This window comes from Bubalus kerabau, chromosome 9, assembly GCF_029407905.1.
Source record: "Bubalus kerabau isolate K-KA32 ecotype Philippines breed swamp buffalo chromosome 9, PCC_UOA_SB_1v2, whole genome shotgun sequence".
NCBI lineage: Eukaryota > Metazoa > Chordata > Mammalia > Artiodactyla > Bovidae > Bubalus > Bubalus kerabau.
The window spans coordinates 39,664,827-39,680,871 of NC_073632.1; the positions used below are offsets into that span (position 1 = coordinate 39,664,827).

Here is a 16,045-nt window from a genome sequence, read left to right on the forward strand (position 1 = left end):
ACATGTTTATACAACTGAGACAAAAAGGTTAAACTATAAATATTTCAATGCTCTTAGAAGTAAGATTCAGTATCTGGAGAAACTCACTAGCAGAGAATTCCTCATAACTCAAAAATGCCAGGAAATCACAATGTATTTACTTGGATGAGGCTCTCATTTTCTTTCTCTTTTCTTTCTTTGGAGCAAAGGTTTCTAAGCCTGGATTCTGTATATTTCAAGTGATTTGTGAGGTTTACCTATAAACATAATAGTAAACCAAACAGTTCCTATTTTAACACTATGATATATCACATGTTAACAACCTCTGTGTGATGGTTCACACAAATTCTTTTAGAAATAATAACCAGATAGGGTTCATGTTTTCATAATTTCCTGTCTCTATGTTTTCTTTAAAAAAATTTTTCTTCGTGATGCAAATAGTCCAGGAACTATTTGACATGCTTACCTAATATTAAATAATATTAAATACACAATAAGCTGTGTATTTTCAAAACATTATGTTGGCAACTTGCCCATTTTTTAAACTTAAATTGAGTTGGAAAGATCAGCTCAGAAATCTATCTTTAAGCCCTGTGTAATGGCTCGGACTGTTATACTGTTATTTATAACAGTTCCTGGGCCAGTGCTTTAGGAGTTAGAACATCTAGATAACACAATCTGTTGTACACCTCACAATAATTCTAAGTGTGAGAACTGTCTAGCCATTGATTTTCTTCTCCTTTACTGTGCATTTTTAACTTTCATAGTGAATGTATGTTAGAACATATACCTTTTGATTATCACGCTATTTTCCTCTTTCCCAGTCCCTGCTACATTTATCTCTACAACACATGTATACTTTCTTCTTGAGAAAACATTATTTTAAAAGAACCCTAATTACTTCTCAAGGTCTTTCCTTCAAACAGACATTGTAATGTTTCTTGATGTTGTCACTTATGTATCTTTGTGCTTACAACTAAGAAAAGCTCCCAGTGAGAACCACTGCCTTTCTCCCTGCCCTGTCTCTCAGAACCCTGATGACTGAGAAGTCCTTCCACTTGTAAATGGGAGGAACCACGACCAGAAGTTTTGGGACTTTCTTGACCCAACTGATGTGCTCTTTTAACCAACGCTTTAACTTCTGTCCCTGACAGTTAAGGTCATTAGCCTGCCTTCTTTCATCTGTTTCTGTCTTACCATGTCCTAGACCCTGTTAATCTTCGTCTCTAGTCAGGCTCCTTCCTCTCCCCTTCTGCTGTGTCTCCCGTCCTCCACGATATTAACCCAGAGTGTGCACAAATATGTACATACCAACCCCCAAATGAATACGCATCTGCACCCACAGAAGCACCATCTTCAGTCTTCCTCTCCCCCATGACCTAACTCAGCCTCTCTTTTTTATTCCCCTGCTGCTGCTACTGCTGCTAAGTCGCTTCAGTCGTGTCCGACTCTGCGTGACCCCACAGACGGCAGCCCACCAGGCTCCCCCGTCCCTGGGATTCTCCAGGCAAGAACACTGGAGTGGGTTGCCATTTCCTTCTCCAGTGCATGAAAGTGAAAAGTGAAAGTGAAGTCTCTCATCACTGAGTTTATTCTCTACTTCTATGTTGGTTCATAGGGTTGTTTTCTGGTATATATTTTATGTTTATCTAGTTTTATATAACTGACTTGCCTTTCTGGATATAAGTTTCTTGGAATCAGGGATCTTATTTTTTCTTGTGTATCTCCCTTATCGCCCTTACCACACTGAGAAGCATGTAGTAATTTCTTCTTAAGTCTTAAACCCACTTCCTGTGGAGCAGAAAAGTACCTTAGAAAGTGTCTTATCTAGTGCCCGCATTTTACAAGGAAAAAAAAAAAAACAACTAGAGAATTAAAATGACTCATCTTTACTGTGACAGAACAGGTAAGTAGTAAGCCCTGAGCTAGAACTCAGGCTCTGTTTAGTGTGTCTGCTACCAGGCCACCTTGACTGTGGCTTATGCTCAAGAAAAATACAGGACCACTTCTATGAGTAAGGTGGCATTGGTTTCTGCCAACATGGATGCTAGTGATGTCTACCTTGAACAATACCCTGAAGTTCTTCCCAATATTTCTCCCCATTTTTCATCTTGCTCTCTCAACTTTGTAAAATCTTCCATGCTAGAGAATGAGATTGAACCTTCAGGAAAAAATCAGTATCAGGATGCAGTTTTGTTAATTCATTTATTAACATTTATTTCATTTTGACAAGGGGATAGTATAAAAGCAAACTTTAAAAAGTTTCACTAGCTGTTAATTATTTCATAAGAATAATGATCTTTTAAAAGCTGACTCAGCTGGTAAAGAATCCACCTGCAATGTGGGAGACCTGCGCTCTATCCCTGGGTTGGGAAGATCCCCTGGAGAAGGAAACAGCTACCCACTCCAGTATTCTGGCCGGGAGAATTCCATGGACTGTACAGTCGCAGAGAATCGGACATGACTAAGCGACTTTCACTTGCAAGTCTAAAATGTCTGTTCAGTAAGAGCATTCTATGGCTAGATTTTTTTTAATTTATCAGAAAATTTTTCTTTTCAATCAAACTTTGTGCTTTAGAAAGTCAAGTCTAAGATATTCTTTTTTGTTTTAACCTGTGATTATAACCTGTTAAAACTTGTGGTTCTTCTTTATTATAACCTGTGATTACTGGTAGGTTAGTATGCATATCCTTGTTATTTTCAGTAAACAAGTTGGGAAGATGTTAGTGCTTTAATTGTTCAGAAGAATGAAGAAGTGAAGAATACTTTCTTCATCTAATGGCCTACAGGCTAAAAATTGAATTGTACTGAATCACAGGGAAGAAAGAACAGTTGATAACAATTTTAATCTAAATAAATTTATAAATTTTAAAAATGAAGTTCAAAGTACAGTTTCACAAATACAACAAATAATTTGTTTAATTTAGAAAAACTTCAGCTTAGTGTTTTGCTTAATTGTAGAGAGAATGCAAAGATTAGAAAGAGGCAATGAAAGATGTGTACACACTTACACATAAGGGACTCACAGGGGCGATCCCCCCAGATCAGAAGAATTACATGTATCTGGGATGGCATGAAACTGGCATTCACTTGGCTGTAGTTCTCACCAAACCATCCCACTTTGGAGCATTTAATTAGGGGAATGGGGCCTCTCTGAACCTCAGTTTCCTCATCTGTAAGCCAAGATTATGTAACTAGATGACCTTTGATGTCCCTTTTAGCTCTAAATTTCTCCTGGATTAACTATTTTTATATCTTTATTCAAATATTTAAACCTTTCCATGTTCCACTCTAAATTGAAAAGCCAGAGTAGCTCAATACAGTAGCTTATTGGTTGAGTGATTAAATTTGGCGCATATTATATGTGTTAATCAACTCAGCTAATGATATGTGGGTTATTTCAGTTATTTTAAGCCAAAGATATTTATGAGATCAGCGGCATCTTGTGCTGAAAGCTTTATGTAGCAAAAATGAGTAATAGGTAAACTCTGCTTGTACTAATGGGGAATTAGTGTTTGATCTTTTAACAGTGAAGTTTTCAGCAGGAGCATTTAAAGAAAGGCTTTTATATTAATTGTACATTTCAAATCGAAGCATGTCTGAACTGAAACTGGTTCTTTCTAGAGCTGTCTGTTGTTATTCATTTCTTCTTTCCTTATTTGCTCTGGTGTGTAAATATCCTTGTGTAGTTCTTCAGGGATCTGCAAACTAGAAAGGCAAAGAAAGCCATACATCTTGTTTACAGCCTGTCTAATCCTATCTGTAAGGGTAAAGTAAAAAGATAAATGTTTTTATTTGATAGATTCTGAAATCTGAAGTTTTCTAGCAATAAGACTGTGATGATGTTATTTAAGTATAATGAAAATATACAATTTGGATGTAGTTATTTTGAAATTCTTAACTTTAGACCATAAATGTTTTTATTTAAATCTATTTGTTAGTTACATGCTTGAAAGATTATTTCAGAAGCTATTTCATAATATTTTACCACCCTTCTAGTAAATTTTATTAGTTTTGAATTTTTTTGATGTGAATGTAACCAGAGTTTCTATAATGCAGACTCTTTTTGAAGATTCCTTTTGGGTCATTAGATATCTGCCTGTTTCAAGCTGATTGCTGAAAGTTACCCAAGGCCATATTTAGTTTTAATGGTCATTTTTTTAAAAAAAGAGTATGTCTTCTATTATCAGCACAGATTACATTTAATTACCTGTCATTTTTCATCTTTCCCTCTTAACTTTATAAAATCCACCCTACCCAATGTAAATACCAACAAACCAAGACAGACTAAGAATTGGGTGGCACATTAATACTTTCTATCTTTATTAAAATATTATGATAGTTTTGCTTTTTTGCCAGTCTCATTTTAATACTAGCTTTGTGGCTTCTGATGCTAGTTTTTTCAGGAATAAGTCAAAACTAGAAGTTGCCAACCCTATTTCCGGAAACTGAGATCAAAATGGTTAAGTGGCAGGCCCAGGCCTTCTACTGAACCATAGTAAAACCCGTCCTGGACCTACTGCTGGCCTGGGTCCAGCACACCCTCCATCATGCATGCCCCCTGGAAAGAGGCACTGAAGTACCATTTAGTGTGCTTTCTGTGGTCTTTACTCTTGAGCACATTAACTAAGATGTGCTAGTTAAAACTGCCGTTTAAGATGATTTGTGACATTGCTCCTTCATTCTTTTAACAGTATTAACTTTGTAAGCTAAATTGGAATTTTATTAGTCACCATTTTGGGTAGAAAGATATTCTCTTTGAGAATCTGGATTCCTCCTCCAAGTAACTAACCTCTCTTCATGTCTCAAGAGGAGGTAACAAATCAAACGTTAAGAATTGGAATTAATTTAGGCTCACATATGATTTCATTTAAAGTATCAATAGGTTAATTAATGTTTTCATCCAAAAACTATTTTGTAATTGTGCCCAACATAGAGACTGCAGAGTACTTGGTATAATTACTTGCAGACATTGAAGATGATAGAAATTCATGAAATAGGGTAGACACTTTGCAGACACTAGACTATTAGTGGTTTCTCATTAGAGTGCTCCAGATATATTTAATATTAGATTGATTCTTTCCTTTATTAAATGAACATTCATTGAGGACCAGCCACTTTGCTGGATACTAGGTATAAGGATATACCTAGTATCCTTATACCTCCTACCAGCAAGGAGGAACAAGACAAAAGTCCTGCCCTCATGACGTTTACATCTAGTGGGGTTGTCAGTCAACCAACCAGCAAGCAAATAAGATAATTAGAGTGTGATAGTGGGATGGAAATAAGGTGATATGATAAATGATGAGGATGGCCAGCTTTATGTGGGTTTTTAAAAAAGATTTCTCTTAAAAGGGGACTTTCAAGCATATTCCTGAAGTTAAGGATGAAACAGGTATGCAGAGACCTAGGAAATGGGCATTGCTGCCAGAGAAAACAGCAAAGGCAAAAACCTTGGGATGGGGAAGGTTGCTGTTTCCTTCCTGTATGTTAGCTAAGATTATAAATGTCTTCCCACCTACTACTCATAGGAATACTGTGGCGATATCAATAAATTTAATACCAAGTGAGCAAATTTGGGTTGGATATGTATAATAGGTAGTGAAGGAGAAACGGAGATTTTTTTTCCTCTACTTTTGAAGAAGAAAAGTACTTGAGGATAGCAGAGAGTAACACAGGAAAACAGAGATCTGGATCTTGCCTTCTGTAATCAAATGCTGCACTGGGTGATGCCAATTGTCAAGTAGAAGTTCACCAAAAGTGTTAATAAATACCTTGGCCTGGAGAATGGGTGGGTTTGGATTAGCCAACTGGAGGCAGCACTGCGTGTTTTAGAAAACCGTGTAAATAAATATATTAAACTGGCATGATACGTGCATACGGAAGATAGTTATGCAAGAGGATGAGAGTGGTAACTGACCTTATTATGGTAATCGTTTCACAATATCTCCATGTATCAAATAATCATGTGTTACATCTTAAACTTAACACAGCGTTGTATGTCAATTATATCTCACTAGATCTGAAGGAAAAAAAAAATTTTTTTAAAGATACTAAGGTAGACTGAACTTGAATGAGTACTTGAGACCCTGAAGACTCAAGCTGGAGCCAGGATGGCCTTTGTAAAAACGGAAGATAATAGATGGTCGGATTCATAGAGGTCAGTAGATTAGCCAGTACGTTAGTTTTTGACTTGACGTTTTACACAACAGAGGGAATCATGATGGTTTCTTGAATAAGAAAATCACATGAGAAAAAGAAAAACATGGTAAAATAGATAGAGGCTAATGTCGATAGGAAGGGAAATCCTGGAGAATGGGAGCCTAGGTAGGAAGACCTTCTTTGCTGCCATGCCCCTGGTAATGAAGATATGGACTGTGTTCACATCACGGAAAGGGAATGAGCCATAAATGAGATGTTTCTGGGAACTTCGATGTTGATGTTTAATTACTGAAGGGTGATGAAAGTTAGATGTGTGCTCTCTTATGCCCCAGGGACTGGCTGAACAGTAGTGTCAGTGATGGAACTAGGGAAGTTGGCCTTGGACATGGCCATCCCCATTTTATAGATGAGGAAGTTTGGGCATAGGTAGATTAAGCAGTTTACCCAAGATTACCCAATTTGAAGGAGAACTGAGATTCCAATGCAGGCATTGTGTTTTCAAAGCCTGAGCCCTTAACTCCCAAGCCATATGGCTATAATATCCATGATGGTGTTTTAATTACAAGTCTGACTTCCAGTCTTATGTAAGTTTCTTGTAAAGGAGTTAATTAATTAACAGTTTTAAAAGTTGGGTGGAAACTAGAAAGTTGGCAGATGGCTGGGCAGTGATTGGACAATTCCTTACAGCAGAAGAGAACTTGGAATTCTCTAGACTAAGAGACTAGAAAGAAAGAATATACCTTTTGGCTTATTTTCTTTCTCTTCTTCTTCCATTCACTGTCAGCTGTTAAAACAGTAAATTGTCCACTTCAAAGAGTTATAATAATATTTTATGGGGAAAATGATATCTCTATTTCTTTAGTGCCTTATATACTACAAATGTCTTTGTCCTCATTTGTATTCCAGGAATGCTAGTTTATCTAAATTGACTGTCAGCCAAATTCTTACATTAAAACTCATTATTTTCTCAACTTTCATTACAGAGTAGGAGTTAGTTTCCAAAAGAGTAGGGTTTCAGAAGCAGCATCAATATTGGTATCACTGGATTCTTCTCAGTCCAGAAGCCCCAGTGCCTAGACTTCTCTGTGGGGGGCTTAGGTCTTGCAGCGGGAGTTCCAAGGACTGGAACCCTTGCCTCTGGAGAAGCCACAAGAGGCTTCTTTGACCATGGCTTTAATGAACCCCTTCTCAGGCTGGAAGAGGACTTTGCTCATTCTCCATGCTTTTCAGGGTTCCAGCAGCTTTTCTCACATCTCTCTTGTTTGAGGAAGAGACAGGAGGAAATAGTAAGTTCCCAGCCCACCACACTCAGTCATACAGCGTGGCAAGGAGAAGGGACAAGGCATCCGCTAGCGGCCACAGCTCGAGCAGGGAACGCTGTAGCGGTCCTTCCTTCAGTGAATAAATTAACTCGGTGCTTTTCTTTGGACCTAAAACTGTGACTGGATGTCATTTAATCTTCCTAAAGCACAGTTCTGATCAAGTGAACTGGCTGCTCAAAACTTTCAATATTTTTCCATTTTAATGGAATAAGATTCTTAGCCTTATATTTATGACCCTTTGTGATTTGGGCCCATGCTGTGCATACCAGACCTCATTTACCAGTATTCCCTCTTGCTTTGGACAGGGAAGCTGACCTGGTCCATTTCTTCTGCAGCCCCCCACTTGCCTGCATCAGCGCTTAACACTGATGCCTTCACAGTGCTCCCTCTCCTTCTCAGCCTGCCTCTAGAATTATGAACCCCCCATTACATGCTGCATACAATCCTCATCTAAATGCCGTGCAGCCTTGCTGAACTCATCGGAACTCTTAGATGACTTTATGTCAGGCTCTCATTTTATCTGTGTGTCAGATATCTATGTTCATACATTGCCTTCTTTACTAAATTCTGGGCAGAATTTGTATCTATTTTAACTTTGTCTTTTCCATATCACCTGCACTTAACCATAAGAGGAAGTTAAAACTGCAGAGGGCTAAGAGGACTTACAGATTACTTGTAAGATAATATATCTTTTTACAACCTCTCCCTTCTCTGTGCCCTAGTAAATAAGTGAAACCAGAACAGGACCAGAACTTCTGATTTTCAGCCCAAGACTTAACCGGCAACAGTGGTTCTCCCCTGGGCATGCACATTGGAATCACTTGACATCACAGGTGGTGCTTTAAAAAGTTCTGATCTGGGAGCCCCCAAGCCATAGAAATTAGAATATCAGGAGTACTACCAAGACATCAGTATTATTCAGGTCTCCTCACATATGAGTCTAATGTGCAACCAGCATTGGTAATAAATACTCTACAGCATAATGGCCCCTGGACCATTCTTACTTTCCTGGGTAATTCCATTAATTTCAGAAACACTTTTTTTTTTTAATGTTAAGTAGAAATGTACTCAATATGGGATAGTAGAATAGCACATTTTGTTTTTCTTACAACAGTAGCTTACTTAACTGTTTAACTTTTCAGATATTTCGAAAGAAAGCAGTGGAACTTGGGGTAAAATTGCTACCTGCATTTCAAACACCCTCTGGAATACCTTGGGCATTGCTGAATATAAAAAGGTAAAACTCTTCATTTTCAACAACATGTTTTAAGTTGAAATAGTCAAGATTGTGGTCTAACAAACAGACACCAGATGGATATTTACTTGAATGGTATTGGTGACTGACAGCATTGGGAGTCTTGGCATATGTCCTTGTGTTGGAAGTTATTAGTGTTTTTCAGAGTTCCATGGGTTCCCATCGTGAGATCAAATGACCTCAAGAGAGTCATCCGCATGAGAGGATTCAAGGTTTCACTATTTCATGGTGACATTGCATCAGTGATACTGTCTCTCCATAAAGTCCAAAAACATCCCTTTATCATCAAAGCATTTCACTCTCAAAAGAAGCCAGTTCCTAGATCACTTCCATCAGTTAAGCTGCTGGTCAGAGACATTGCCAAGATATAACATGTAGATCAATCAGCATAATACAAGATGTAGATCAGCAGATAGAACATGTGGAACAACCACGTAACGAGCTAAGTGTAACTGAGACTGGGTGCATCTGAGGCTGTTCACCCACAGTTATAGGGAGGGAAGGGAACTGCTCTACTGACCCGGATCAATCCATCCTCCTCATCCCATGTGGGTGGAGAGCCCTGGCATGCCAAGTTCCTAGGAATGGGGCCCCAAGAAAAACTTGGGCTAAACCGAATTTTTCATATTCTCCCAGGAAGTATTAATAGTTTGAATTTTCATGATAGCCTGAGCATTTTAATAGTTTTATCTTAAGCTCCCTTCTAACTCCTTCTTCCCTATAAGTAATTAATAGCACATGTCTCTTTGTGATGATGATAATGACAGCTGTTTGGTCATCATAAAATATGAAGTTTTGTGTAGACACTTTACCACATTTAATCCTCACAGCAACCCAATAAAGTCAGTACTACTGTTATCTCCATTTTACTAATCAGGAACTTGAGTCACAGAGACAGTTATTTGCCTAACATCATGCCGTGTGTAAATGGTGGAGCCAGAGTACTCAGATGCATGGATTCATAGGCAAAAGTTAAATGGCTTTCTTATGTTAGAAAAGCCAAGAGGATGCACAGGGCGACTTGGCAAGATTAATGCACATTTTTCCTTAATTATTTATTTTAGTGACATTCCTTCCTTTAGTGACATTAATTCCTTCCAATTAATCATGGAAAATCATGAAATTAATTGGCTAATGTATCAGTTAAATGTCACGCTTTGTCTGTATGTTATATCTATACCTTGAAATCACCCTGTACCTATCTATAATTTTATGTGTGTGTGTCTCTGTATGTGTATGTGCGTGTGTTTGGGGCAGAGGCCAAGGTGTTGAGGTGATGAGACGGGCAGAGTTCACACCCTGGGCCGTGTTAAGTTGAAGTTGCTTTCTGTTGTATAACGTGATATCTCAGGATTCATTCTTCCCTTTGGGTTCCTCCGGCTTTCTCTGTTAGCTTGGGGATCATGGCACATGTTCCAGTGTCTTAAGGTGGAAGTGGGTATATATGCTTGGCTTGAGCAGCATGGTATTAGAGATCTGTGAGCTTTTTATTTGGCTCATGTGGATCACCTATAATACCGTCCATATCCTCAGACTTTGTATTCAGATAGTATACAGATAGTATTCAGACCTAGAAACTTCTCTGATACTTAATTATGAAAACGTGCACTTTTAACACGTATTTTCCCCACCCTCTGAGAGGAATGATATGGGCATAATAACCCACTGACTTAACTGGTTCCCAAGAGACCTGGTTCTAAGTGTGTACAGGCATACTAAGTCGCTCCAGTTGTGTCTGACTCTTTGTGACTCCATGGACTGTATCCCACCAGGCTCCTCTGTCCATGGGATGTCCTAGGCAAGAATACTGGAGTGGGTTGTCCTCTCCTTCTCCAGGGCCTCTTCCTGACCCAGGGATTGAACCTGCATCTCTTGTGTCTCCTGCGTTGCAGGGAGATTCTTTCCCCATTGAGCTGTTGGGAAGCCCAGGATGCTATAGAGGTAGTTCTTATTGCTTTGTGGAAGATAATGGAATTAGATAAAGACTCTTAAAACTAATTGAGGTGTGGGCCTACATCTTTGCAAAAGTTAAGTCAGTTATTATAAGGTGCTGATATCATTTAATTAGTTCTACCCTCTCTTGAAATATTCATAAAAAATTAGATTCTTTTAAAACATATTTAACATAGTGTTTATTTTTATAGCCGAGAGGGTTTTTTCCTTAGTTAAATCTATCCTTTGTGTACAGTGGAGATATTTTTTCAACACATAAGGGAATATTTCTAAAAACTATTCAGTACTGAATCCTTTGTTATCTTTATATCTCCTGAAAATTCATTAACTGGGGCTTTACCTTTTTTTTTATCAGACCTTATTTCAGATTTACAGTATTGTACATTATTTTACAGTATTGTACTTTAGAACTTTTATTTGATTTTTAGGTATTACAGGAAAATTATTTTGGGTCAAAAATAATGTTCCATTTCATTTATGTACTCTATGATGTTTTCATGTTGAACTAGAGGAAATTAGGTAACCGTTTTACAACTGACAGGAACACTCTTAACTTCTTCCTGGCAACCTGTATGAATTTTTTATTATTTTATCCACTCTCAATCTCATTTACTAAATAGTAGTGACTTACCCAAATTTACAAAATAAGTCTTGGCAAAATTAATAGTTACATTTTAAATAATAGTTACATATTAAAATAGTTACATTTTAGCTTGTATAGTGGGTTGTATACCAACCCACTGAAATTCATCCTACCCTTTGCCCAATCAGCTTGATTTATCATCTTGAAGAATTTTCTCTCTAGGGAACAAAAACAGCATTTGATATTTATCTGTAATAATTACATTTCTGGATGTGTTATTGATGTCACCCAGTGCATATCTGCTGTTTTCTCTGAATCTCTGTATTTTCACAGTATGGGCCAGAGGACAAGGGACAGCAGGTTTGGAGCTTATTTTCTACGTTTTTGGAGCCTGTCACTAGTGAAGTTTCAAACGAGGTGGGGAAAAATATATCTGGCAAATAATATTTTCTTAATTACCTTCTTAAACTTAGGAAGTATCAATGGAAGGATGCTAAGAGGAAAAAAAGTGCTCAAGAATGCTATTTAGAATAGCTCCTTATTCACTATTGACTGGCTTTGAAACTCTTGGCAATAATTATGATGGGAGAGCCACAACATGCTGTCTGTAACATAATTCTGTTCTTCCATGTCAGTTTTGAAAATAGTTATGGAGGCTACTCTTTGCCAGCACCTATAGGTTAACAGAAATGTGAACTTACTGGTATTATCTGTTCACATTCCTCTAGTATTCAGGTTTTACCAGTTTGAACGTAAAGCAAGCAGTATTTTGAATTGGGGAGGTTTATGTATTTGGAGCCAAAACACCAATAAACCAAATTAGATTTCAGTATTTGTGCAAACTGAGAATAGCAGAAAATCTAAATTATTTACGCATATCCTACATTAGAAAGTCTGTCCCAAAAAATCTGTTCACACGCAAAAAAAATGTTTTTAATTATCTCTTCTGGTACATCTATAATAAATTCCTAATTCAAGAGTTGCTATATGAAGTTGTAAGTGAATTGAAATTATGAATTGATAGTAAGTGGTAATTTGATTGTACAAACACCTGGGTGTTACACACAGTACCTGATTAGAATAACATGCTTGTTTCACCAGTACAATAGTAGAATGAAAATGCATACGTTATGTAACACCTCTGGTAAAAGGAAAACATTGCCTTTTTCACAGATTAGATTTTGGTAGAACTCAATTTCGCTACTGTGAAAATGTCAAAATTTGATGTCTGATCTTGTTAGTACTACTAGTAAGAGGCTCTAGGCATTTTTTTTTTCCAACCTAAAGAAGAAAAATCACTTCTGTGGTTTGTAAAATCAAATGTTTCACCATTTCCATATTTCTAGTTATAATTTAAGCCTAAATAGAATAAATATAGTCGTTTGAAGTTTTCTAAAGAGTGTTTTTAATTTTAAAAAGTATGTTTAATATTCCCATTACTCATTTATATCACAGAGCATATAGTCTGGGTATTCCTAGCGATTATTCTGTCTTTCCTGTGAGTAAGTTTTAGTTTATACTGTTCCATCAGTTGTTTCTCTTTGTGGATTTCCCTGAACAGACACTTACCTGGTGGTTATATTAGGTTAGCAGGTCTGTCTACAGCATGTGCTTTTATTGCACACGTCAGGGAAACATGCTGCCAAGTGACTGATCTCTACTCCAATTCTCATTAGTAAGCAAGGCCACATGTGTTAGTCACTCAGTCGTGTCCAACTCTTCGTGACCCCATGGACTGTAGCCTGCCAGGCTCCTCTGTCCATGAAATTTTCCAGGCAAGAATACTGGAATGGACTGCCATTCCCTTCTCCAGGGGAGCTTCCCAATCCAGGGATTGAACCCAGGTCTCCTGCATCGCAGGCAGATTCTTCACTGTCTGAGCCACCAGGGAAGCCCAAGCAAGGCCATGAAGGAGCCACAACTCCCTCACCTGTTTTTATTTCCTGCTTTGTAAAGCTTTATTTACTGACTACTCTAATTATCCAACACAAATGTATACTATGTCATTAATTACATTTTAGCTTGTATTATAATAATTAAATTGCAAATTAGTTTACTTTAGCAGAAATGGGGGCTTAATTAAGAATAGTACATAGCTTAATGTTTTCTAATAGTGAAACATTATCTTTTATGAAGTAGATAGTTTGTGTATTGTAATAAACCCCCATTTGGGGTTTCTTAATACTTCGGTGGTATAAAATGCTTGAATATTAAATCATAATTAGTTTTAATAGACACAAACTATGAAAGACAGACTAATCAGGTTAAATATTTTAAAAAGTATTTTCCATATGTCTCCCTGCATTTTTACCTGACATTGATATATAAACATCTACATTTTTAAATTTGCTAACCATTTTTTAAAGTATCTGGTTTTAGATTTGAAAGAGGCATATTGTTTTAAAATAAAGCAGAATACAAATCTATAGTTTAACATCATAATAAATATATTTAAAAAAATCAAGAAACAAATTTTCTGCCCCGAGGAGATCAAACTTATTTAATGATTTGCTAATATTCTAAGAAGCAAAATAGTACTTAGTTATCCTAGACATGTTTTGTAGCAGCTATATAGCCTAATTATAAAATTAGAGCTACATCTTATAGTTTATCTTTTATATGTTTTATGGATCTGTTACGAATTTGAAAATAAGTTTTACTAACTCTAGAAAAGTAAAAAAGAAGTTAGTCTTTCCAAATATTTATGCTAAACTATGTTTTTATTTTTTCTGATTTTATATTTTATTGGGTTTCCCTCTTTTATCTGTTTTAATTCATTTGGCCATTTATACTCTTCTGCTTTTGAACTGTGGTATTGGAGAAGACTCTTGAGAGTCCCTTGGGCTGCAAGGAGATCCAACCAGTCCATCCTAAAGGAGATCAGTCCTGGGTGTTCATTGGAAGGACTGATGTTGAAGATGAAACTCCAATACTTTGGCCACCTGATGCGAAGAGCTGACTCATTTCAAAAGACCCTGATGCTGGGAAAGATTGAGAGCAGGAGGAGAAGGGGACGACAGAGGATGAGATGGTTGGATGGCATCAACAACTCAATGCACATGGGTTTGGGTAAACTCCAGGAGTTGGTGATGGACAGGGAGGCCTGGCGTGCTGAGGTTCATGGGGTCACAAGGAGTCAGACATGACTGAGCAACTGAACTGACCTCTTCTGGAAATAAAAATAACCATATTTTGAGGTTTGAAACTTACATGCATAAAGTTACTAATATCAGACATCAAAATATCAAAGTTAAAATTGCTACTTGTTAAGATTGTCAGTATAGCTCTTCAGTTTAGTTCAGTTCAATTCAATTCAGTCGCTCAGTCGTGTCTGACTGTTTGCAACCCCATGGACTGCAGCACACCAGGCCTCCCTGTCCATCACCAACTCCGGGACCTTACTCAAACTCATGTCCATCGAGTCAGTGATGCCATGCAACCATCTCATCCTCTGTCGTCCCCTTCTCCTCCTGCCTTCAATCTTTCCCAGCATCAGGGTCTTTTCAAATGAGTCAGTTCTTTGCACCAGGTTGGCCTTGGATAATTCACTTGAGTTTCTCTTCTCATAAGTAAAACTAAAATAGCCACAATAATAGTATCTGTTCTGATGACCTCATAAGGCATTTTTTGTAAAAATCTAGTGAATTAATATGTAAAAGAAGATTAGTCATTGCAGAGTGCTGTGAAATAAATATAAATTGAAATTATTAATTTATGGCCTTGTTCTAAATTTTCATTATAAAATAGTGTGTGTATAGAGCAATAAAATAATACATAACTAAAGCTGACTTGGTTTTGATGCCTTGTTATGGTAATCTTCTGTTTTTAAGTCATTCAGTGCTTCTAATCCATTCTCAAACTCGAGTCCCATTTTTCTAGGTCAGAAATGGAATTGGTATTAGTAGAACCAGCTAGAAGTATGGAGAGAATGTGTCCCCATAGTCCATGTAGGATTGTGGGGGCTTTATGCTCCAACATATATTATTTTGAAAATTATTTTAGAATCAGTCTGTAGGGTCAAAACCCAGATACCTCTCTCAAATTATATTTATTGGTGAATTTTCTCTTCTAGAAAGAGGAGCTGTTCAACCTATGAGGTTTAAGAAGCATGTGAGCCAATAAAATATAATGTTATTTTCCCAAGTCCCACATGCCAGTTAGTGCTTAATTAATATGACATGAGTCTATGAAAATGTATATATATTTTTGCTAGAAACATCCACATCACCCTATTTTCTAGTTCTTAGGCTGTCCTACTTCTAGTAAGGGTCTGACTACTGTGGTTATATTCTATCAGTGATTCTCCACCTTCCCTGTGCTTTCGACTAACCTGTGCATTTTTTAAATATCATCACTATCTCTCTACCCTCCATTCTGTTTCAGTTAGCTTGGAGTAAGATCCTTGCATATTTTAAGGCTCTTCAGCCATTCCATTATTAATCGAGGGTTGAGAATCACTGCTGGAAGTCTAATATTTTTATCCTAAGTATAGATTCATTTCTGTTTTCAGTTACCTTTGGAAACCTTTCCTTCCCCATTGATGGCCAGTTTAACTATTGAAATAAATAGACAATTGATTTGAAAACACCCAGCTCTAATAGAGCAATGATTCTCGACATTTAGAGTCTTTATGAATTGCTTAGCATGCATATGTGCGCGGTCTTATCCAGTTCTTTGCAGTCCTATAGACTGTAGCCCACCAGGCTCCTCTATCCATGGGATTCTCCAGGCAAGAGTACTGGGATGGGTTGCCATTTCCTCCTCCAGCAGATTTTCCTGACCCAGGAAACA

General features: G+C 37.3%; 1 protein-coding gene across 3 annotated transcripts in view; it reads left to right on the forward strand.

Annotated features, from left to right (window-relative positions):
* The window catches only part of MAN1A1 (mannosidase alpha class 1A member 1), a 174,329-nt gene that overhangs the window by 92,257 nt on the left and 66,027 nt on the right, over positions 1-16,045 (forward strand). For all 3 annotated transcript variants that reach the window (XM_055535050.1, XM_055535049.1, XM_055535051.1), the window contains exon 6: positions 8,606-8,700. In XM_055535050.1, the coding sequence (XP_055391025.1) occupies positions 8,606-8,700 (95 nt within the window). The remainder of the gene's footprint in view (positions 1-8,605; positions 8,701-16,045) is intronic.